Source organism: Chenopodium quinoa, unplaced genomic scaffold (genome assembly GCF_001683475.1).
Source record: "Chenopodium quinoa cultivar QQ74 unplaced genomic scaffold, ASM168347v1, whole genome shotgun sequence".
NCBI classification, from domain to species: domain Eukaryota; kingdom Viridiplantae; phylum Streptophyta; class Magnoliopsida; order Caryophyllales; family Amaranthaceae; genus Chenopodium; species Chenopodium quinoa.
Genome location: NW_018744620.1, coordinates 985,242 through 1,010,077, shown reverse-complemented (window position 1 = coordinate 1,010,077; position 24,836 = coordinate 985,242). Strand labels below are relative to the sequence as shown.

Sequence of the window (24,836 nt, the reverse complement as noted above, 5' to 3'; positions counted from 1 at the left end):
GATTACTGATCTGATTTGTTTTATTTGTCCTTTGGGAGATTGTATGTATGTATTCCTTTTGCTCCTTTTTGGTCTGGCATGTAATACTATCTATAGGTTATTGAGTAGGCCTCTGTGGGGTTTTAATGTGGGGTTGTAATATACTAGAGCTGTTGAGATTGTACAATGCTTTCAAGACCATTTATAGGTTGTATCAATTTTTCCCTTTGATCTCCAATAACTGTTGATACTTTATTCTCATCTTGAAATATGCAGGGTAAAGGACATGTTAGTTAAATAGTAGAAGCGTGTCTTTAGAAATTTATTTCTAGAATTCGAGTATGCTAGTTTGCGTTATTGCGAGCTCTATCATGCCTGATCTTACCTTGTCAGCTGGAGTTAGTGTAGTAACCTTCTTCAGCCTTTGTGAAGATTTATCTCTGATTGTATGATTTTTGGTGCCTGCCTGTTCAATATCTACATTTTGTTGGGATTCCTCATATACAGGTGGCTTGCTCGTATCATGATATCCTGGTATGCTTTTATTTGCCTCTGCTTCTGTCCTTAAAACGTTGATCTTGTCAAGCTTGTTTTGCTTCAGTCTGTATGATGTTGGTCTGTGATGTTGGTATGCTTTTATTGGCTGTTTTGGCATGTTGAAAGCCTATTAGCTCAATTGGTCGAGCACCGTGTAATCACGGGATGTAGGTTCGAATCCTACATAGACTTTTTTAATACTTATTTTTATATTTATTGACCTCTGGGTAAATGATGTCAAATTGATATAATTACCCGAAGTTTATATATAGTTACCTTATTTTCGATATAATAACCTTAGAATTATGGATCTTATAATTTCTAATTATAACGAGAATTAAATTATCCAAATTCTGTCGTGTTTTGCCATCCATTTTTATTATCACATTCAAGTCTTAAATTCTTTTTTTGTGCTATGGTTAATTTGTTCAATTTTTGGAAATATTTTCTATTTTGGTAGAAAGTGAGTTCTTTCATCTTGAAATCAAAATAAAAAATATTCATTAATTGAAAAAAACGAAATGGCTCCGCCGGGTATTCGTCGAAAGCAATTCCTTCCTTTCGATGAATACCCGGTTGGGTTCATTAACAATTTATAGATGAAAAAAAATGGAAAAAAAGAAAGCATTTATTCCTTAAATGTTGTAAATTTTGTTTCAGTCACCTTATTTTTATATATAGTGACCTTTATTTTTGTATATAGTGACCTTTATGTAAATGGTGTCAAAAACTCAGTCGATATAGTTACTTTATTTTTGTATATAGTGACATTAATGTAAATGTCGTAAAAATTGTTATAGTTATCCTATTTTTGTATATGGTGACCTCTATGTAAATATGGTCAATATTGAAATAGTTACCCTATTTTTGTATATAGTGACCTTAATGTAAATATTGTAAAAATTGATATAGCTACCCTATTTTTGTATATAGTTACGTTATTTTTATATATAGTGACTCTATGTAAATATCGTCAATTTAGATAAAGTTACCTTATTTTAGCATGTAATGACCTTTAAAACGTTGCGTTTGTAAAAAAAAAAAAAAAAAAAAAAAAAAAAAAAAAAAAAAAACCTTTAAAACGGTTGAATTGATTATATGCAAGGTTGGAATGATCTTAGGGCTTTAGAACCGTCTGATCTTTTGTGCTACTAATGAATGACTAAGATTGCTTGTTTTTAGTTTTCACCATAAGCTCTGTTTTTAGCAGAACCTCCCCGTATATATATATATATATATATATATATACCTCCTATAAAATATAAATCACCCCTCCTCTCTCATTTGCTATTTTCCTTCTCTCTTTTACTAATTTCCTTGTCCACTGTCCACTCCGCTTCCCTGCCTTAACAACATAAAAAACTGAGAAGAGAGAGAGAGAGAGAAAGAGAGTGTGGGAGATGGAGAACGGAGGAGGAGAAACACAAAAATGGAATTTCAAAGGTAATAATAGTTTATCCAAAGCTTCTGGGATTACAGTTAGTGGTGTTTTGAATTCGTTAATGAAAAACCTTAATCCAAGCGACAACCGTCAAATTTTGCGTCTTGGACATGGTGATCCTTCCCATTTCCCCTGCTTTTATACTTCTCCGTTTGCCGAGGACGCCGTTGTTGACGCTCTCCGCTCTCGTCAGTTTAATTGCTATAGCTCCACCGCCGGCATTCTTCCTGCTCGCAAGTATGGCATTCTTCCTTACTGGTCATGTGTGAAAATGTGAAATTGAAAAATTATCAACTTAAACTTTCCCATGTCTCCCCTATGAAAATGCAGTTTCATAAACTTAAAAATTCTGATTTTGCACTTCCTTGTGAGGTGAAAACTTGAGAGTTATTGATCAACTATCTATATAATTAATACAGAATTATTATTCTTTGAAAATAAATATAGGCGTCCAATCAAATGACGTCTTTTGCTTAAGTTCGACTAAACTAAGTTGTGTAAATAATTTATAAAGTTCGGTTGATTTATGCTCATGGAAATAGAGCCATTGTGTGTCAAAATAACTTGTGTAATTGAATTGGTAACCTCTTAAGTCACATAGTAATAGAAGAGTCTTGATTTGTGATGGTAGAAGAATGTTAAAAAATGTGGGCCAAAATAAGTAGAATCTTTAGTTTTCCACCACATTTAATCTATCGCTTCATATCAATTTGATTACATGATTTATACATTTATTTGTCTTCATTTGTTTTTTTTGTTTGTTTGTTGATTCAATCATGTTGATAGATCAGTGTTTGATTGGAATGTGGAATCTTAGTGCAAAGTGCAACAATATACAAGTAGTATATATAGAACCATATGTAATGATAGACTAAATTTTTTACAAGAATTTGCTTCATTTGTTTGATCTTTCTAATTGAAGTAGATTGAGTTCCAATATCTAATCAGACTGAAGTCATAGATATTGTCAATTAAATTCACCTAAGTGCCCAGAATAAATTTTCCAGCACTGCCATATTTGTATGAATAACAGCAAATCATTTAAGTATAGAAGTATTATAACATACAAATTCTTTTTGGTTTTACCATCTTGCTCATGAATTTCATAAAATAGTGTTTATAATTATAAAGTATTTCTTTGGTAAGATTTCAATCATGTTTTGAGTGATGTACTAGCAAAGTGTGCAGAGTGAAACATTAACATTTTGATAAGGTTATACATATCTGAAAATACTCTGTATCTTCTTATTTGCTTTATAGTTCAATGGATATAAAAAGGAATAAAAAATATTAATTCTCGATTTCCTTGTGGTCATGTGGTGGGAAAAATTACAAGAAAAAACATTGCAAAAGTAGTGCAAAATATTAATGCTTAATAGTTAATTGACCAACAAACTACCTGAAGAGTTTGCAGCTTAGTTGAATCTTGCTTGCGTCCTCATTCGGGACATGTGAGATCAACACATAGTAATTATTGTCTGGTTAAATGGGTAAGGTGGTATAAGGGATAAGGTAAAATGAGTAGTACAAGAAAACTACTCCCTCGACTTTGACAATAGATATCTACTTATACATTGAAAACATGTATTATCAGGAGAAATATTGTAAAATACATGTTAATCTAAAGTTTCTCAATATCAATTTTGTTATAAAATAGAACGTGAGTAGAACAAAAAAAAAAAGAGAGGGAGGGAGTAATAAATAAGCCAACGAAACTATTCTGTGATGATTAAGTTAGGACGGAGGGAGTGTATGAAATCTTACATGTGAAGATATACTCGATGTCACGTATGTAGTTAAGTCTAGAACAACTATTTACTGTTACCTAAAGATATTTATTTTGTGTGAATTATAAAGGAGCTTAGTGAAATGTACAATGCTGTGTGAATTATAAAGGAGCTCAGTGAATTGTACAATGCTGTGTGGTGGTGTTTTAGTGTAATCATATATTGGTAGGTTATTTTCGCCTATATGTGTTTGCTCTTTATATGTATCCTAGACAGATTTTCCAGGGTCTATCTAGTAATGTTGAATGCCTGAATGCAGGGCTGTAGCAGAATATCTCTCTCGTCATCTTCCAAACAAACTATCTCCTGATGACATATTCCTCACACTTGGTTGCACACATGCAATCGAAGTAGCTCTTTCTGTTTTATCTAATCCAGGAGCAAATATACTGATACCAAAACCAGGTTTCCCTTACTATGAGGCTGTGTCTGCCAACACTGATCTTGAAATTCGCCATTTCAATCTTCTTCCAGAAAAGGGGTGGGAGGTTGATCTTGATGCAGTCGGGGCTTTAGCAGATGAGAATACTGTAGCCATGGTTATTATAAACCCTGGAAATCCTTGTGGGAATGTTTATAGTTATGAACATTTACAAAAGGTATTAAAGTTCATGTTTATTATATCAATGCTTTTATCGGGAAGTTCTGTGTAATTTACCATACCATGTAGCCTAATTTAACATGTAGTCTGACTTATGCAACATGTTTACAATAGACATAATGAAGAAGGCATCATTAGCAGGAATATTGCCTTAGGCGGAAAAGTCGGTGGAGATGAGGAAAAAAAGGAGAATATTAGATAACCTTGGGATGTTTCTTTAATTATCAGCCTTAATTTAAAAATATTATGATAGATGTAGCTCCAACAAACTGAAGTTAATGTTTCTTTCTTCTGTTAAGTTTGATTTTTTTATTCTTTTTCTGTATGATTTTAGGTGGCAGAAACTGCAAAAAAGCTTGGGATTCTTGTGATTGCTGATGAAGTATATGAACACCTTACGTTTGGAAAAAATTCATTTATTCCAATGGGTGTTTTTAGCAATATTGTTCCTGTACTGACACTTGGTTCAATATCTAAACGATGGATAGTTCCTGGCTGGCGTGTTGGATGGCTTGTGACAAATGATTTCCATGGAGTATTGCAGAAATCAGGGGTCAGCTTTCTTGCAAAATTTTTGCTTTGCTTTATCCTACAATTATCACTTTCTCACTGAGGCTGAATATTTACAGACAGTTAATCTTCAATTATCTCATTAGTTTTGTATAAGATGTCCTTGTTGATGATTCTTATCTTTTTTCATTTAGATGATGTGTATGTATGTTTATGTTACAAGAAAGATGTTTAAAAATCTTTACCATTTAAACCAAATTATTTCACTTGATTGAAATTAAAATTAGTTGGACAACAATCACTTTCTAAATGAACCCCTTTTGCCTTAGAAAAAGGGTGGTTAGTGTCATTTTTATACAGCCACGCTAACTTCGCTCCCTACACTCCTTAATAGCAGATCTAATTACCTTAACATTCATGTTTCCTTACTTTGTGGGCATACTTTTAGATATACACTAAATGCTAACACCTAATTGTCAAAGCAGTATTGTCCCTTAGCTCAGTATTTGAATCTATAGGCAGTGATCAGATCAGTTTAGAAGGGATTTGGTTACTTCTTAACCATAGTTTACAATTGAGTTATTCAATTGTTTAGTATTCCTAAAGCATTGTATACTGTGTAGCTGTTAAGTTCACTGGTACGATTCAATGTAAACAAACTAATGACTAATGTAATAGGTGTCCATTGTAATGAGGTTCAAATTTACTTGATATTGATACCTATCTGGTAGGAGATCATCAAAATACTAACCTATTTATGTTTTTCTATTGTACCAGCTTGTGGACAGTATTAAGGACTTCCTCAATATCTCTTCTGATCCTGTAACCTTCATCCAGGTAAGTTTTTATGACTTTTAGAACATATACATTATACTACCTCGTAATCCATGCATCGGAACTCGAAGGATGGAATTGCTACAAGAACTATTCATTCTATAAGGGTTGGTTTGTGTTTTGTGTGTTTAGGGTTTCAATGTTTTCCTTATCTAGCATATTGGGACTTAAGAGTGTATACATAGGAGTAGTCAAGAAAAGGAAACAAATAAAAGCTTCCTCTCCAAGCCGTACGCACGAGCAGCTGAGCTATAGCTCGCTTAGCCTTGCCGCCAGCAATCATGCTTCCGAGCTATCGCTCCCTTGCCTGTTAGCTCGGTCTTGCCGCAACAATGGGAGCATCTGATCGCTCACCCGCCGCCACGCTAATTTATATCAAGTGAGCTATCTCGATCGCTCTCGAGAAAAGCCTCCAATTTGCATTACCACCAATACAACTCCTATAATCCCCTGCTAATGCAAACGTAGATGAGATCATGAAATCCTAACGGTGAAAGGAAAGGTGAAGCACATAAGCAATAGTATATAAAGGTTTGAACTAGCACATGTGTGGCATAAGGGATTCAACACTTCCCTAGTGAGTATCCAAAGTTTTTTACTCCTAGGAGCGAGGAAGGGACCCAGTAGCACATACTTTACCTTTAGAGCTTGAGCAATTCTACCACTCTTGGCCAACACTTGGCCTCTCATGAATACTTCACAAAGACAACACCACAGTCTTCCCTTAAAGGAGGTCGCCCTTCATATTCATGTAGGTGTCTGTCTATGTATTATTTACACATTCCCAACATATCTAGGGTATTTTCCTTGTAGACTTAATTTCAAAAACTTTCAAGTTACTTGCAAACCCAAGATTTTCTATGCATTAGAAAGAACATTAAGAACATATAGTTTAACCCTAATAACTCGATGGTGCATCTACCAATCCTCTTGATACACCCAATCTCAATTCTTCGGTGCCACTATCGTTCCCTACTCAAGCAATATCAAGGTTAGTGATTCTAAGTCATTTAAGAATCACCATCGTTCCCTACTCTTGGGCAACTGGACTAGCGATATTAAGAGCAATGCTCAACCTTTCTCTTTCGGTTCCATTATCAATCCTACTCTTGGAGCCACCGGGCTAATGGGCTTATATCGACTTAAGACTTATTGCCAATCCATGCTCAAAGAATAACTAGAATAATGACCTTATAAGCCATGCTCAATTGCTCAACCTAACTGGAGGACGCTACTGATCAACATACCACTCAAAAAGAGTTAGATTTGACATACACGCGCGTGTAAAATATGCAATGAGTCAACCAAAGAACGGCTCCAGACTCATTCAAGTCATAAGCTCAATTAAAACACATTGGTGCGTCTACTTGACCACCTAACTTGGGTTATGGACGTATCAAGAGCACTTAAACTCAACCTATTAAAATCAAAAGACATGTTTAGCAAAGCATTTCATAACCATATAAATTAGAGGGTTACTATGCTAAATACCTTTAGAACGTAGACTCTTCATCAGAAACACCACATGGGATTTATAACACATTCCCTCAAACAATCAAGCACTTACTTGGGCTTCATCCTTTTATAAGGACTTGCTTAATTCTTCTTTGATACTCTAACATGAGATCACCTCCATAAGATTTGTTTAACTTTGTCACTACATTTGTAGTTCCTCACAACATATGTACATAAACACTTGTGAAAGTAATATTGAGAACATGAGGATTAACTTACCCCCACAATAGAAAAACTCCCAAAGATTATTTTTCGCAACAATCATCATCTCGACACATGTCATCCAAGCTAATGAACCTTGCTTCATACTGGACAGCGTATCACACTTTTACCTGGCAACTTACTCGATACAGTGCACTACCCTTCATCATGTAAAGACGATACATTTCAGGGCAAAACTAGTCATCTTCGTTCATTCAATCAATGTCCCTTAGAACTTAATGGGACAAGTACTTGAGAAACTTAATGGGACAGTGAGAAACTTTCTCACTTAACCATCATCCCTATATTGCTCAAAGCTTAAAGCTTAAACAATAAATTGAGTTATCCTCTCTTGATAGATAGAATGAACGTTGAACTTAGTGCAAAAGCAGCTTCATGTCAAGAATAATTTGTTATATCATTTAACTTGCAAAACATTAGCACATTTGAATCAAATATCATAGCTAAATTATTGAATCAACTCTAGCTTTAACATGATAAACAAATTTACCGAGTCATTTTCCTTACATAGCGAGAATGAGACTAATGGGTACCTTTAACGATTCAGTGGCTTACCACACAGAACCACAACGCTTATCTCATCATCTCGTACTTTTATAGGCACTTTGTATGATCTTACTTACTAGTCCTTTGCCAAATCGTAACTTTCACTTCTGCTATCAAGCACGGAGAGATAACCGGTCTCATCTAGGCCATTAATAAGAAAATTAAGGGCTACACCTTTAGCAATTATACACATTTCAAGTCTGTCAGAAAAGTCAAGGTTACAAGAATTAACGTCAATAATAATTCTATATCCATTTTAGAGTCAAACTAATAGGGACACTTACAAGCCTATCACCGACTCCATGCTCAACAAAAACATTATCCATGATCGGGGAAAAAATCAATAAAGACAATATCATAAGATAGAAAAATAACATCCCTGATCTACTAGGACAAAACACAAAGTACATATCATAAACACATTGTTAATGGACAAAACATACATTAGTAGAGGAAAAAAAAACTTGTAAAGCAACAAGTTAACTAGCAAAAAGCCACAAATAAGAAGTCTCTCAAACCTGTTAGACTTATATGTTATAAAACAGTAAAACTTATCTCAAAGAGGTGTGAACCAGATGACAATAGCCGCATCGTGGATAGCCACTGACCTAAAGACTATTCCGCGCTACCTCTCAGTGTAGTAGACGCAAAGCGGTTGCTCTCCAGGATAAGCACGGCGCCGGAGTTTGTGTGCACTCACAAACCCGACTGGAATTCATAATATTTGCCTAGAAATTAGATAACAATGTTTAGGATTTTAGAGAGAAGAGAGTAATTGTAATTGTGTATTATGACCGGTGAAAGCACAGGTATTTATAGGGAAGAAGCAGGCAATAGTTACCACAAGAAAGTGTCTAGGTTCGTTCAGCCAAGTGACTAGAAACGTTACAACAAAACGACAAGGAATAATTCTGTCAATTAATTAGCAGAAATTAAGGGCTAATTTAACTGTAACAGTAAAAAAATAATTGACAATATTCTGGTACCAAAGTAAGAGAAAGTGATAAAAATTTCTTTAAAAAGATATAGGGCCCACATCCCACCCACGCATCGCATTCCCCAAGTCCACGAGTCGCGAGGCCTGAGCCCGACCCGACCCGACCCGACCCGGCTCGGCGCGCGCGTGTGTGGTATAGCCCAAAACCCACTTTCCACTTACTCAACTTATTAAGACTAAGGTACTACAATATTTAAACAAGGGAGAGCACTCTTTTTCTTTCAATGTGGGACATTTACCTCATTTTTATACCACTCTTTTTCTTTGTTTTCATCAAGAATTTCCAACAATCCCCCACATATTGAAAGATGAGAAAAAAGAAAATAAAGAAAATTGACTTTTGGGCAAAACAAACAATTGCATAAGTGCCAATGTCTCGTGACTTGAATTGACACATAGTGAACGTCAAACTATGATCCCTTTCCTACCAAGTGACCTTCGCCTTGAACTTAATAAGCGGTTAAGAACCTGTCACTTGAGTCACACAATTAACCATGTGTAATATTTTAAAATTCCGCGAATAAAATGACGCATTATAATGGCCATATGTCCTGGATGCTCATAGGTGCTCTAGAGTATAAGCCCACAAAATACTCATAGGAAGGGCCACACTTCCACACTTAAGTAGGTTAATCCCATCAAGTGTGAGCTACAACACACCACCAAAAATGTAGATATGGGTTCATTAAGAGCCATATGCTCAACCTCTTTCTCATTTGTAGCAAAGCACAAAACAAACATCTAGAGATGGACCAAAAATAAAAATTGTGCTTCCAAATTATTATATAATGTTCCCCTTTGAACTCATAATGAGTAGGAGTTCATTACTTTACAATTCATACAACGGGCTTTAGCCCCATCCCTTCCGATGTTTCTAAAACTAGTTTTCTACATCGGCCTTTTGTCAACAGATCCGCAACATTCTTTTCGAACTTTACATAGTCCAATGATATCATCCCTTCAGACATAAGCCTTATGCCTCAGATGAATGTGTCTCATCATCCCATTGTAGGCATGGTTGTTTGCAATAGAAATCGCAACTTGCGAATCACAATAAAGTGCAACTGTAGGAGCTAAAGTGGAATATCAGCAATCATGTTTCTCAACCTTCCAATCCAAGAGCAATAAATTCATATTCCACAATAGACATAGCAATACAAGATTGATTACTAGATTTCCATGATATAGCCCCACCCCCACGGGTGAAGACATAACCACTAGTGGAGTCAACTTCGTCGTTGTGAGACACCTAGTTGGCGTCACAAAAGCCCTCCAAAACTCCTAAAATTTTTGAGTAGTGCAAACCCCAATCCATGGTACCCTTAAAAACCTAAGCAATCTCTTGAGAGCAATCCAATGATCACTACTCGAGTTAGGAGTGTACCTGCTCAATCTACTAATAGAGTAAGCAATATCATGTCTAGTGTAGTTCATAAGAAACATAACACTACCAATAATTCTAGCATATTTAGATTGGTGAACGGGATCATCGTTATTTTTCTTTAGGTGGAAATTGGGGTCATATGATTTCCTAAGTGGATCGACATTAATTAAGTCAAACTTTTTGAGAAGTTTTTCAACATAGAATAACTAGTTAAGACATATGCCATTTGGAGTCCTTTTGATTTTTACTCCCAAAATCACATCTGCCTCACCCATGTATTTCATTTCAAATTTTGAACTTTAAAATTCTTTTGTCTCATTTACTCTATCCAAGTCAGTCCCAAAAATCAACATATCATCCACATAATGACAAATAATCACACAACCATGACTAACATGCTTAGAATAAACACAAGAATCACCTTCATTAACATGAAAACTATTACACGTCATAGTCTTGTCGAATTTGTCATGCCATTTCTTTGAAACTTGCTTAAGCCCATACAAGACTAATTTAAAAATCTTGCTTTCTTGGCCGGAACAATGAACCCTTCGAGTTGGACCATGTAAATCTCCTCATCCAAGTCACTATTCAGAAATGCAGTTTTGACATCCATTTTGATATGAGACAACTAACAAAACCAAGAAAAGAGGGGAAAATCAACTAATAACAATTTCAAATCATCAAAACAACATAAACCTATCTCAAAAATCACCAAGATCTATGAAATAGGAGTTCTTAATCAAAGCCAACACCAAGTAAATCTATGATTAAGATGTAACCACAAAGATTACAAAATAGCAATCATAAAGAAAGCAAATAATCACTAAGATTATGGGTAGAGAGGTTATCTCATTGGATTTAAAATTAAGCAAAAGTTGTCACCAAAAGCAAGTTATCCCTATTTATAGGCTTTACAAAACAACCCTAGAGTTCTTGAATTACACCCCTTGGATTACAAATGAAAGGCAAAGATTAAAGCAAGCTAAGAAAAACATAAAGAATAAAGCCGCTACGAAACTGGGGTTCTAGAGCGGTCGCTCTAATGGGTTGGAGCGGTCGCTCCTCTCGAAAAGTGCGGTCGCTCCATAGAGGGGAGCGGTCGCTCCAAAGCTTCTACCAAAAATCCCGATTCCTGATGGAGCAATCGCTCCAAAGTTCGAAGCGGTCGCTCCAGCGGTTTTATCTGGACAACTCGATTTCAAACGCTCATAACTTCTTCATTTCTCGCTCGTCGTTAGAAAGCTCTTTCCTTGGAATGAAGAAGATATGAGTGAATAAAGTAGTTGTGTCATACATTTATAAGTTTCTTTCTTGGCTAACACATGGAATACTTGGAGCTTTATTCTAAGAAAACAAAAGTTACTCGAGTTTGATGATAGTCACGAGAGGTGACCACCAACACGTGGCACTTCTTCAACTTCCTCCACCAAGTTCCATGCACCCGCATCACATTTGGTGTACTACATGATAAAAAATGCAAGCAAGAGCAATCAAAGTCCTAATAATTGCAATTTTAGTGACAAGGGAGTAAGTATCAAAATAATCAATGCCATGTTTTGAGTAAAACCCCTCACTACTATTCTAGCCTTATACTTGTCTATGGATCCGTCGGGTTTTAGCTTCTTCTTAAAGATCCATTTACAATTAATAGGCTTGCAACCCCTAGGAAGATCAACCAATTCCGAAGTGTTATTATTGAGAATTGATTATAACTTACTAACAATTGCTTCTTTCCAAAAAATAGCATCAACCGGCCTCATTGACTCATCATAGGTTCTTAGATCATCTTCCACCACAAAGATATGAACAAAATCATCATCAATATTGAAAGATTCAGAGGTCCAAAACTGTTATCCTTCCGTGCCCTTTTGCTTTTCCTTGGCTCCAAAACAGAATCATTGTTAGTAATGGGAGAAATAGCAATAGGTAAACTAAAAGAATTACTAGCAGGTAATTCACTATCATTAGAAGGAGACATTTTCCAAGGAAAAATGTTCTTAAAGAATTCGGCATCTCTTGCCTCAATAATATGGCCACCTGCATAAGAGTTGTTAGTGCCTTTAACGAGGAAACAATAAGCTGCACTTTGATAAGCATAGCCAATAAAAATAGCATCAACAGTTTTAGGACCAATTTTGTCCCTCTTGAAGGTAGGTATGCCAAGTTTTGCTAGGCACCCCCACACTTTCAAGTATTTCAGGTTTGGCACTCAACCCTTCCATATTTCGTATGGAGTCTTGTTAAGCTTCTTGTGAGGAACCCTGTTCGAAACATGATAAGTAGAAAGAATAGCCTCCCCCCACATGTTATATGGAAACCAGAACTAATAAGCATAGAATTCATCATATTTTTTAAAGTTCTATTTTTTCATTCAAATATACTGTTTTGTTCGTGTGCATAGGGAGCTGTCGTCTCATGTATGATGCTGTTTTGCTCACAAAATGCCTTAAGAGTGTTAGGATTATACTCTCCACCCCTATCACTCCTAACCCTCTTAATCTTCTTGCCTAATTGGTTTTCTACCTCAGCTTTAGCTTTATATTTGAGGAACTCCTCATCTTTGTCCTTAGATCTGGGAAGATAAACCATGGTGAAACTTGAACAATCATCAACAAAAGTTATGTAATGCTTTTTACTTCCTCTGCTCTTTGTGATTATTTAAATCACTCTAGTCACTATGAACAAGCTCTAGTACTTTAGTCTGTCTATCTATTGATTTAAATGGTTTCTTTGAAAACTTAGCTTCCACAAATATTTCACATTTCAAAAAATCAGTATTGGAAAATCGTGGGATTAAGTTTAAGTGTTTAAGCCTTTTAATTGAATCAATATTAACATGACCCAATCTTGCATGCCTTAAATCAATAGACTCAGCAAGTACTAGCATTCTTATTCATAGTGTTAACTTTAACATCAAGATTAAAAAGCCCCCATTTACAAAAGCCCTTCCCTACAAATTCCCCATTGCAAGTAAGAACTAATCTATCAGAATCAAAAGAGAGCTTTCTATAAGTGAGAGTGAGAACGATCTTCCGGGATAGAAGCAGTTGCTAAGTTACCCATGAAGACATTTTCACCATCAGCTTTGTCGTAGGTAGGAACATGTCTTTATTGGTGCAAATGTGTCTTGTTGTGCTAGTGTCGACAATCCATTCAACAACATCACCTGTCATGTCAGCTTCTACAATAACAACAATAATGTCATCAGTACTTTCAATAAGGTTAGCTTGATTCTGCTTGGTTTTCTCGCCTTGTGACTAGTTAGACCACACTCAAAACAGGTTTCCTTAAACTTATATTTCTTGATTTTTCCTTTGGAATTAAGAGGAGTGTTTTTGGACTGGTTGTTACGTTTAGGTTCAGCCAGGTTGGCTTTGGCACAAGATAAGGAGGGGAAAACAGATTGGCCTTTATCCTTGATACGGTTCTCTTCCTCAATTTCAGGTGACCTATAAGTTCCTCTAGGGCAAGGTCTTTCTTTTTGTGCATCAATTAGTTACGGAAATCCTTCCAAGAGGGAGGGAGTTTCTCAATCAGAAAAATGGCAAGGGTTATATCAGCAGCCATATTAATACAAACATTCTCATAAGCATGCACCCGATCAATAATACGTTTATCATCCTGAACTTGAAAACTCAACCACTTACTAACACAATAACGTTTAGTTCCATCATCATTAGTACCATACTTTTTCCACTAGAGCATCCCAAATATCCTTAGCTTGATAAAAACCCAAGATGTCCACAGATTATTCGACATATAGTGCAACACCATGCCTTCACAAGTTCTATCATCCTTAGCAAACTTAACATCGGAATAAGATAAATCATTCTTATCATCAAGTTCAACGATTTCATCAAGCACATAAGCAGCATCAATTTGTTCCAAATTAAAATGCATCCTAACACCCCCAACGTTTATAATTCTTTCCATCAAGAGGTTCTAACTTTTTGGAAGCCATAATCGTCTTTTAGATTGTTAGACTTATATACTATAAAACAGTAAAAACTTATCTCAAAAAGGTGTGAACCCAAAATAGCCGCGTCGTGGATAACCACTGACCTTAAAAAAAATTATGCGTGACCTTTTGGTGCAGTAGACGCAAAGCGGTCGCCCTCTAGGATAAGCACAGCGTCGGAGTTTGTGTGCACTCACAAACCCGACTGGTATTCAACATATTTGCCCAGAAATCAGATAACAGTGTTTAGGATTTTAGAAAGAATAGAGTAATTGTAATTGTGTATTATGACTAGTGAAAGCACAGGTATTTATAGGGAAGAAGCAGGCAACGACTACCATAAGAAAGTGTCTAGGTTCGTTCAGCCAAGAGACTAGAAACGTTGCACCAAAACGGTAAGGAATAAATCTGTCAATTAATTGGAATTAAGAAAAAGAGATAAAAATTTCTCCGAGGGTCCACAGCCCACCCATGAGTCCACGAGTCCCGAGGCCCGGTCCTCACGTGCGCGCGTGTGTGTGGTATAGCCCACAACCCACTTCCCACTTACTCTAATGAAGTAGGACTAAGGTACTACAATATTTAAACAAGGGAGAACACTCTTTTTCTTTCAATGTGGACATTTACCTCACTTTTATACCACTCTTTTTCTTTGTTTTCATTACGAATTTCCAACAAAACCTTTGTCCTTAAAACTCTTAAAACTACTTACCAACATGAGTAAAACCAACTTACTAGTTGGTCTAAAAAAACTAACTCAACTCACCCTCACATTGCACCGCAACATTCCATAATAATATAATTATGCATATTAAGAGCACATAATAATAAACAAATTACGTAAAGTTGGAAAATACTTGGTCAAATTGAGAAGGAACTTTTCTTATATCGAGCACGACTCCAAGTCCATACTCGAAGGCGTCAATAAAGCTAATTGAATCAAATAAAAGTCAAATACGACTCCAAGCCCATACTTGAAAGCCTTGATGCTAAACTTCTTGTGAAAGTTCTGCATGGCTAACATGGGAGCGGTAACAAGCTTTTTGAAAACTTAAGTAGCACTTTCGGTCTAACCATAACAATCTTTCTTGAGTTGAAAAGTTAGAGTGCAAGCAATTTGAGCATATTGGGCCGCAAACTTCCTATAGTATCTCATCTTACATATGTAGTACAAGATTAATATCATGATATCTAATTCAGGTACTTTGTATCTAATGTATTAACATTATAATTTATAACTTAAATATCCAAGTTTTTTTTAACAATAAATAAATATCCAATCTTAAATACGTAGTACTAGATTTCTAGAAAAAAAATTCGTTAAACAAAGATTAGTTAAATTAAAAAATTTGAAGTTAGGCGAGTCCACTTTCTTTCCCAAGGGTCCGACCCGAATTCCGTGTCTACACTCGGGTCGCGTTGTGTCGACACTGGTATGGTTGCATCCCAAGTTGAACAAACCGACAACGGAATATAGCGATACACCAATTTTTGGCTTACTCGACTCCTCTTCATTCCCTTCCACCGACTCCTCATGCCCTTCGTGGTCCTCTTCACCGGCAACCATTAGAAAACTAAGCTCATTCCTTTTGCTCCTATGCACCACTCCCCGTCTTTCATCACATTTAAAATTGAGTCCCTTCGCTCTTTTTTCTTGGAATTCAGTTAAACGCCTTGTTTCACCATTCTTGTTGGAAATACTAGAATTGGGCTTCCCCATATTAACCAACCCTTTAGATTCCGATGGTTTGAGCCAAGTTTGACTTGGGCCTCTTAAGTTAGTGTGAGGAAGCCTATAAGTATTTATCAAGCCCAATCCATTTCCTTTGCCTCCTTGACTAGTTGGACCTGTAACTCCAAATTCGAACCTACATTTAAAAGGCCCAGCTCCTCCCCCCTTGGTCTGGTTGAGTCGTTTACGTTCCTTGACCCCGACACACCAGGTCCATCTAATTTGAATGGTTATAAAAGCCTTAGCTCAGCTTTAATATCCTCTCTTAGACCATTGATGAACTGGCTAAGTATCAAGCTCTCGGCCTCCAATGGCGTCGACATCTCAATAAATCGCCTCCTATATTCCTCCACCGTCCACATTGCCAACCACTGCTTATGCAGTAAGCCCGTATTTGCATTTGAGGGTACAATCGCATATTTGCATTTGAGGGTACAATCGCATTGAGAACTCTCCTCCGTAGGTTCAGCCACCCTACAAATGACCACCGCTTGTGATCCCACTGGAACCACTTGAGCGCCAGCCTATCCATCGACATCACCAACACTTCAAACTTTTCTCCCTCTATTAGTTGATAGAAGTCGAAATACATTTTCTCTCTTACTATCTTGTTATTAGGGTTAGTGCTTTTAAACAACGACATCTTAAATTTGCGGTGCTTCCAATGACCTCCTCCCGCACCACCTTCCCCATAGCCGCCATTGAAATCTCCACTTTCCACACTCGTGGCTAGAACTTCCCCATGTTCTCTCTCGGTGCGACATTATCCTTCGCACCACTCCATTCGACTAACTGTTCTCCTCTTCGAGATTGACCACAAAAGTCTTTGACTAAGCTATAACCCTTTACCCAAGGCCTTCAATTCCCCCTCCTGTCAATGGTGGCTTGGCTTACCACTCGTGGTGCTCTCGTAAATGGTCTATTCGGCCCTCCAACCTCATGACACGGTCTTCCTCTGTCTTTTTCTCCGCCTCCATGAGGGTGGTGATTTGTTGTTGGATGGTATGCTGATAAAGGGATAAATAGGTAGTTACTATTCACCCTAAACCAAATCATATCTATTTCCCGAACAAACCTAGAACGAGCCTATGGCAAGTAAAGGGGTCGAACCACAAGGAGAGGCTAATACCACAAAACACTATCAATAATTAAGCTAACTAGGAAATTTAATGAGAGGATTAAACACTAAGAAAACTACGAATAATTGAAGGGAAAATCAAATAGGAAAAAAACTAAGGAAATGAGTCAAGCAAAGCTATCATTTAAGTAATGGCGAGGGATGAAAAATGGGAAGGGAAAGAGAACTAATTTAAACTACTCACGATCGATGATAAAAAGCGCAATCTATCCTCTTATTGGAGCCAATTGCTTTCTCATACATACACAATTACACTATCGTCATAATCAAGCATGAAATGAGGTAAATACAGACCAAATCGTCTAATGAGCCTCACTTAATCACACTATTGTCATGATTAAGTTCACCCAATTACAACAATTGATTGGCTACTCGAGATATAATTGGAAGACCATGAAAAGCAAAGATATTAATCACAAACAAACCCTAATCCTTACCCTTAACATGCCCAAGATCTAAGCTAAGCCATTACCATCCCCTTAGTTAAAGTGCTACTCACTAAACATGGTAAACATCATGCCAATCAACAAATTAACAAAGCTAAACATGATTAAGATCTAAATATGGAGATTAACTAGTAATTAGAAAGACTAGGGAAATTGAAATTGCATAAAAGTATTATAAGGAAGAGAAAAGAGCGAAAGAGATTACTAAGAAAGCTTCATTAATCTTCAAAAGTGTTGAAATTGATTACAAAATCATCCCAAAAATATTTAACTAAGTGTTTCTCTCTCTAAAATATTAAGCTAATGATCTAAGATCTACCCTAATTAAGTGCTAATTACAAGAGAAGTACAACCCCCTATTTATAACATAATAGCCCGAGCATAAAAAATTTCCAGGTCATTAAGCTTGCGTGCGCAAGAAATGGTTAGCAGTGCGCGCAGGCAGTGGGTGCTGCGCGCGCAGATAATGGGTGCTGCCCGCGCAGCATATGTGGCTCAGCTCCTCAAGAGTTCTTCTTGGTTTTCTGTGTGCGGGCTGCGCTTGTGCAAATGACCCTGCGCGCGCAGTAGGCTCAGCTTAACTTTTCCAAAGTTCCTGCATCAGTTTCTGCGTGCGGGCTGCACTTGTGCAAATGGTCCTGTGCGCGCAGAAGCTGATGCTGTGCTGTGATGCTGCTATGCTGCTACTGCACTGCTGCTACTGTGCTGATGCCTTAGCATGAAGAGGAGAGTAAAGAAGATAGAGCATCAATGGAACAAAGAGATCATGGAGTGCATGCGCCGCTCCTCGAAAAGTACCTACACAGCCATAGTGAGATTGACAGTACAGGGGTATTGGAAGACCACATCAAATGAATCAAAAAATCGAGCATAAGCGTGCACTTTCATTTAGCAATAGCAAAGCAACCAACACAAGCATATTTGGGCTAAAAGATCACAAAAGGGCTTAAAACTAGGCAAGAAACCTACTCCTAGAGTGACATAAATGTCACTCATTATCTGCTGGGCAGTCTCCATGGCCTTATTAACTGCCTCGGATACTACCCCATTGATCAAACTCTCTTGCGTACCCAGCTTCCCTTTAATGTCCGCAAGCTTAGACTCCAACCCACCAACCTTCTCCTCCAACCCATCCAAGCGTTGCGTCTTGGACTTTGCCATGATTGTATGGCTCTGGTACCAACTTTGTAATAGACTAAAACAATCAAGAGTAATTTGTATTGAATCACAAAGAAAAAGAGGAAAGCAGGATGTTTAATTGATTGATTGAACGTTAAAAGAACATAAGTTGGTGGCATGGCTTGAGGCCACTACTCTTCACTGGGCAACTTTAGGTTGCTACTCCACATATATTCCATAAAATTCTCACATAATCCTGTTGCATTTGCTAGGATTATACACACACACACACACACACACACACACACACACACTAAGGCACCAAACATCCCTACACATAACCTAGATTCCCATTAATTCAGTTTGTCCTGTTTTGACTGAAGTATCAAGCAATAGAATCAGGTTTTTGCTACCCCACTAGTTGAACATTAAACTCCTTTGTCTGTTCTGCCATCTGTTGCTGCTCTGGACTGCTGTTGTTGTTACTCTTCCTTCTCCTTGCATACACCTTTTGTGGTGGTGGCTGGCCCTTGACAGATGTGTGGTTTTATGATCCATAGCCCCATTTGGGTGGTCCAATGAATGGTTTTGATCATTGACTCTCTATGAAAATTCTCGATGCATGCCTTAGAGACCTTAATAGATGCAATGTAAAAGTAGCAAAGTTGAGTGGCTTTTGCTTACTATATCCGACTTTGTAGGTCACTTGGTTGGATGGTATTTTGGAATGACTTGATAGATACATTATTAATTTTGAAAGTTTTGTCTTGTTGCTCATAAAATAGCCCAAAATGGGTGGTTCTTTTAGGACCTGTGGAGCACCATATATGAAAGATTTTGAGAATTCATGAGAGCTGCTCAATAATGATTTGTTGGTTGTTTCATAATTATGTATCTCATAGTTACTCAAGCTCTAACATATACTTGATGTCATGTTCTTGCAATAATAATCTAAAGCTCAATCCTTTGAATACTCTAGTTTCATTAAGCTCCCCATTGCATTACGTCTTAGTTCAATTCTTTGGATATCAGCAGTAATGTACCAATCTTTTCTAATTCCTAGATCTCTTGTTTGGCTGACAGTAATAGTTCATGGAGAGTACTTTTTACGTTCTTTTGTTTTCCTTTTTTGAAGCAAATGAATAGGCTTATATTATTCTAGCATCACAATTCAAAGATTTAAAGTCCTATTTACACAAAAACAACCCCTGAAAGGAGAATCCCAACCTTTGAGTTCACGGTGTAGAATTTTAAGGTGTCGTATTAACATGGGGAGGTGTTCATCATTACAAGCCCTGCATTATTAAGGCGAAAAAAAGGTCTTGAGATTGTTAATCTGTGTTGCAATTCTGTAAAGTATTCTTTGTCATCAATATATGATTAATATAGGTTTGAACAGTTAGTTTTACCATCATTTTTGTATTATTCTTCTCTATGCTAAGACTTTTGGTAAATTATGATCATTATTATACTATTTCTGTTTGCATCTTGTCCTTCAAAATTTTAATTTCTGCTAATATTTCAGGGTGCACTTCCTCAAATCTTTGAGAACACAAACGAGGAATTTTTCACCAAAATAAAACAGATACTACGCCAAGGTGCAGACTCTTGCTATGAGAAAGTTAAGGAGATTCCTTGTATTACTTGCCCAAGTAAGCCAGAAGGTTCCATGTTTGTTATGGTGAGACATTATTTACAAAAGTCCTTTGTTAATATTGACTTTACTCCGAATCTTACTATCTTAGCATTAACTTAGTTATAATGACACTTTACAGGTGAAACTCGATTTGTCAGTGTTAAGTGATATACAAGATGACATTGATTTTTGCATGAAGCTTGCTAAAGAGGAGAATATGGCAATTTTACCAGGTATGCTTCAATTTGACAAGTTCACGTCTACTCAAAAGATTATGAGGAAGATGTACAGGCAATAGATTTACGAGTTATCTATCTCTTTATCGTGGATCTTTTAGTTGTGATTAATGCTCCCTCTTCTTTTGCTGGAACAGGTTCTGCTGTAGGCATGAAAAATTATTTACGCATAACGTTCGCTGTTGAGCCATTGACTCTTGAAGAAGGGATTGAAAGAATAAAAGCCTTCTGTCTAAGGCATACAAAATGACCATAATACTGCTTCATGTATTCAGTATAAGACCGTCATTCTTGTAAGAATAAACCCAATTTGCTGCAACTATATGCAAAGTGCTGGAATATTTTGGTGATTACATTATACTACCTCCGTTAAATGTTATGTGCAACTTTTGTCAAAAACGGATGATCAAGGTTTTGTGCAACTTTCAATTTTTTTTCCATTCTTAGTAAACAAAAATGCTTGAAATTACTTATTTACCCTTACTTAAAAAATCTAATTTTCTTAATTTTGCCCTCATCTTTTTTTTTTTTTAATCTCATTAACCTAAACCTAATCCGATTTCACTAATCTAATGATTCCCTCCATATATCATCCCATTTCCCCCCAACTACCCTCATTTACTCATCTTCCCAACCACCCAAAATTAATTGCGATGGCTGGGTTTCTCTTTTTCTTCTGGAGAATTCTCCATATGAACCCTAGTTCATGTTCTTCCGCTTTCTATCTCCTCTTCATCCTTCATTATCTCCAATCTCTCTCTTCAGATTTGTCGTTGATTCTTCAGATCTTTGACAAATCGAGTCCCCCAACAACATAATTAACCTTGAACCCCTCCACGATGATGAAGGTGAGGGTAATTTGATTCTTTCTCTCATTCAATCAATTGAGACCAACTCTCCTTTTCCTCGTCAATTCTATGAGTCTAGTGAGTCTGGTCCCTACTGCACTTCCACGACTTACAAGGCGTTGGGAAAGGTTCTTGAGAGCGTTGATGAGGAGGAGCAATTGAGGAGGGCTGAGGGTCAGGGTGAGTCTCGGGGTAAGAAATCGCTTGATTTCACCGATGTAGTTGTAAATCTGGTTGGTGAAAGTGGTGAGGGGAGGGACCCTTAGGCCTAGCCCACCAAAAAGCCCTAATCTAAGGGGGCTAGGCCTCCTACTAAGATCTGGGCTAGAAGGAAGGCAGTGCTGGTGGCTCCAAGGCGGATTGTGGGCTGCCTGATAAGGAGGTTATTGAGCTTTTCTCTGATGATGAGCCTGAGAAGAAGGAGGGTTCATCACCTCCTTCAATGAAGGTTACCAGTAGTGTCCCTCCCCTTGAAGTTGGTGAAATTCAGGGCCCTTTTTTCAAGCACTATGTGAGGAGGATGAACCCTAAGGTTCAACCCTCTGAGTGACTGCTTGCGTAACGATCCCTAACCTAACTTCTTTCATTATTATTTTGAGTCCCTTTCCTATAATTTTTTTTTTATCATGAATGTTGGTTATTGATTGCCTATTGATAACTTGTTATTTGGCATGATTTTAGGGTACTTTTGAACCTTGTTTTCGTTATTAATCGACATCAAAGTTCATTTTTATCCTATTTTTATGCAAATTTTGTACCATCCATGCTTCACCGGTTGTTTTTGTTTTTGATATAATGTAGCTATTTTTAGCACTATGGACGTGATAAAGCATGAGTGAGAAAGGATAAGGGCAAGCTTGGTTGATAGAGCCATGGAGGAAGAAGGAGGAATGCCTTAAAGGGAAATGAAAAGCTTTTGGAGAACCTTGAAAGGTCGTTTGCGTAAGCGTCAACTTCAACCAACCATAACTTTTGATCTTATCAACCTTTTGAAGCGATTCAAAGTGGATATTAAAGTTCGTCTCAAGAGCTTTCCAACGACTGGTCACAAGTCCATTTCCGACATGAAACGTAGAAGTTACAGCTTCCCAAAGTTAAGCAGTCTAGGCAGGGCATCCTGCACGGACGTGCAAGATGATAGCACGTCCGTGCAAGTCTGCACGTCCGTGCCAAAAGCTGCACGTCCGCTGCAGTCGAACTCCTTCCTTGTTTTCTCCGTCCTTTTTATTTTGGGGGTCATATAAATACCCCTTTAGAGCTCATTTGTACGAGGGATGCAGTGTTTTAGAGCTTTCCTCTTAGTTTGTAGTCTTAGAACATTAAATTCTCAAATCATTAGTTAGTTCTCAATTATTAGCTTGGAAACATTCAAATTCAATCATTGTGGAAGACAAAATCCACCATTGTTGCTCACTTTGAAGCTTCATAGTAACCATTTCTTACTCATCTTTTCTACTTCTCTTTACTTTGTTGTTAATTATTTGCTAGTTCTTGCATGTTTTGGATTGTTAATTAGCTTAATCCTTAGTTTGAACTTGTTCATGAATTGCTTGAAATCTTTAATTGCTTTAACCCCCATGGATTGTGAGTAGTCTAAATTCTAGGGTTTGGGCAAAACCCTCAATGTAGTCACTAATTACTTGTTGCATGTGCTAATTTGGTTGTTGTGGGATGTTAATTAGTTGAGCTTAAGTGGTTTAATTGCTTAGTTCTTGTATATGGCCATTGCTAGAACTATTTATCCAAGCTTTCTCAACGAAGGATCGAGAGATGAACTTGAGTTAGCTCCCTTATGCTTGATTGACCCGAAATGCCATGAGAATAGGGATTACCGGTCAAGGGAATGTTTATGTCATCGTGATTATGCTTTAACACTTGTTTTATGCTATGTAACCACGAGAGTAGGTTGTATTCATGATTCAAGTAATCCCTCTAGCTTGAGAGAGTAGTTGGGTGCTTTAGATGACTTCCCCTAATTTATCCCATTAATTTACCTTGATTGTTGCATGCTAATTGTGATTTGTGATGAAATTGAGTGGTATAACCCAAGCCCTAGATTCCTCTTAATATTGTTAATCTCCTCTTAGCTTTAGTTGAATTGAATTAGAAGAAGTTACTCAAAACCAACCCAATTTAGAATTCATTTAGCTTATTTAAACGGTAGTACTCGGTGGTTGATTCAACGCCTCTCTTGGGTTCGACCCTTTCTTACCCTTACTATTGTTAGTGAGACCAAGATAGGAATTATTATCTTTGGTAGGCTCGAGATGGGCCTATCACCTATATTTGCTATGCTTCCTTGGTGGTGTTGTTTGCTGTATGTGATGTTGATTATGAGTCCCTGTCCTTTGATTACTTTTCATCAGTGTTGTTTGCTTGTTAGATCTGTCTTCCTGCTTCTGGTAGCATGTTGGATCTTTGTTCCTGTTTCTGATTTTGTTGGAAATTGTTGGTAATTGTCAGTGCTTGTTGTTAGTTATTGTTGGGCCTTAGATGTTGGTTATTGTTGGAAATTATTGTTGGTTATTGTTGGAAAATATTGTTGGTTATTGCTGGAAATTGTTGTTTGCTATTGATGGACACTGTTGTTGGCTATTGTTGGAAAATATTGGTGGTTATTTGTGGAATTTGTTGTTTTCTATTGTTGGACATTGTTGTTGGCTATTGTTGGACATTATTGTTGTTGCATGCTACATCTTTTGGATTCATTGACTTGTGTTGATGATTTGGTGTTGGATTAATGAATTCTAGTACGTAGGTGGTACCTAGGGGAGTTTGATTGATGAATGATGAGGCTATTGTGTGCTTGATTTTGTGAGGTTGGACTGTTTGCACCTTAGAATATTCTCAATGATCATTTATGTAGAGAACATTGTTAGTCCCTTTATATTGTTACATTTGTTCATAAAGGAGTCCCAATGTTTTGTATTTTGATACACTCAAGTAGTGAGTTCCCCATTACATTGACTTGAGTGGTGTTTTCTAATCCAAATGATGAAGGGACTCCATTGAATTACACTTCAAATAAGAGTTTTGCTCCAACAATCCCTTTATTGAGATTATTGTTGAGGTAACCTTGTGATGAAGTGATGTATTCAACAATCATGCACTTTCTTCTGATGGATTTATTGGCCACACAACAAAAATCATTTTCATTCCAATCAAAATGTGGTTACAAATGGACCTTAACATGATCAAAAGAAGTTACATATGACTGCCTTAGACGTTTGGGTCATCCTAATAAACAAAATACACCTAACCACCTATTCATTCAGACAGAGTTAAAAAAAAGAAGATAAAAAGAGCTAAGTGGTTATGTGTGGCAGTCCAAGTTGTTCTTGTGTTGTGGTCTGGTCTGATGAGTCCC

The 24,836-nt window shown here is 37.0% G+C and overlaps 1 protein-coding gene across 1 annotated transcript; it reads left to right on the top strand.

Moving 5' to 3' along the window:
• The first annotated feature begins 1,772 nt into the window (after positions 1 to 1,772).
• On the top strand, positions 1,773 to 21,027 carry LOC110700147 (tyrosine aminotransferase-like). The gene is made up of 7 exons (XM_021877643.1): positions 1,773 to 2,194; positions 4,004 to 4,343; positions 4,680 to 4,898; positions 5,633 to 5,692; positions 20,275 to 20,430; positions 20,525 to 20,618; positions 20,759 to 21,027. The coding sequence occupies exons 1-7, from the start codon at positions 1,917 to 1,919 to the stop codon at positions 20,869 to 20,871; spliced, it is 1,260 nt and encodes a 419-aa protein (XP_021733335.1). The 5' UTR covers positions 1,773 to 1,916; the 3' UTR covers positions 20,872 to 21,027.
• Positions 21,028 to 24,836: the final 3,809 nt, after the last annotated feature.

Bases quoted from the DNA above. Each gene is read 5' to 3' on its own strand.
- LOC110700147 (XM_021877643.1), top strand. From the start codon at position 1,917: ATGGAGAACGGAGGAGGAGAAACACAAAAATGGAATTTCAAAGGTAAT. The intron at 5,693-20,274 runs GTAAGTTTTTAT...CTAATATTTCAG, and splicing joins ATCCTGTAACCTTCATCCAG to GGTGCACTTCCTCAAATCTT. The intron at 20,431-20,524 runs GTGAGACATTAT...GACACTTTACAG, and splicing joins AAGGTTCCATGTTTGTTATG to GTGAAACTCGATTTGTCAGT.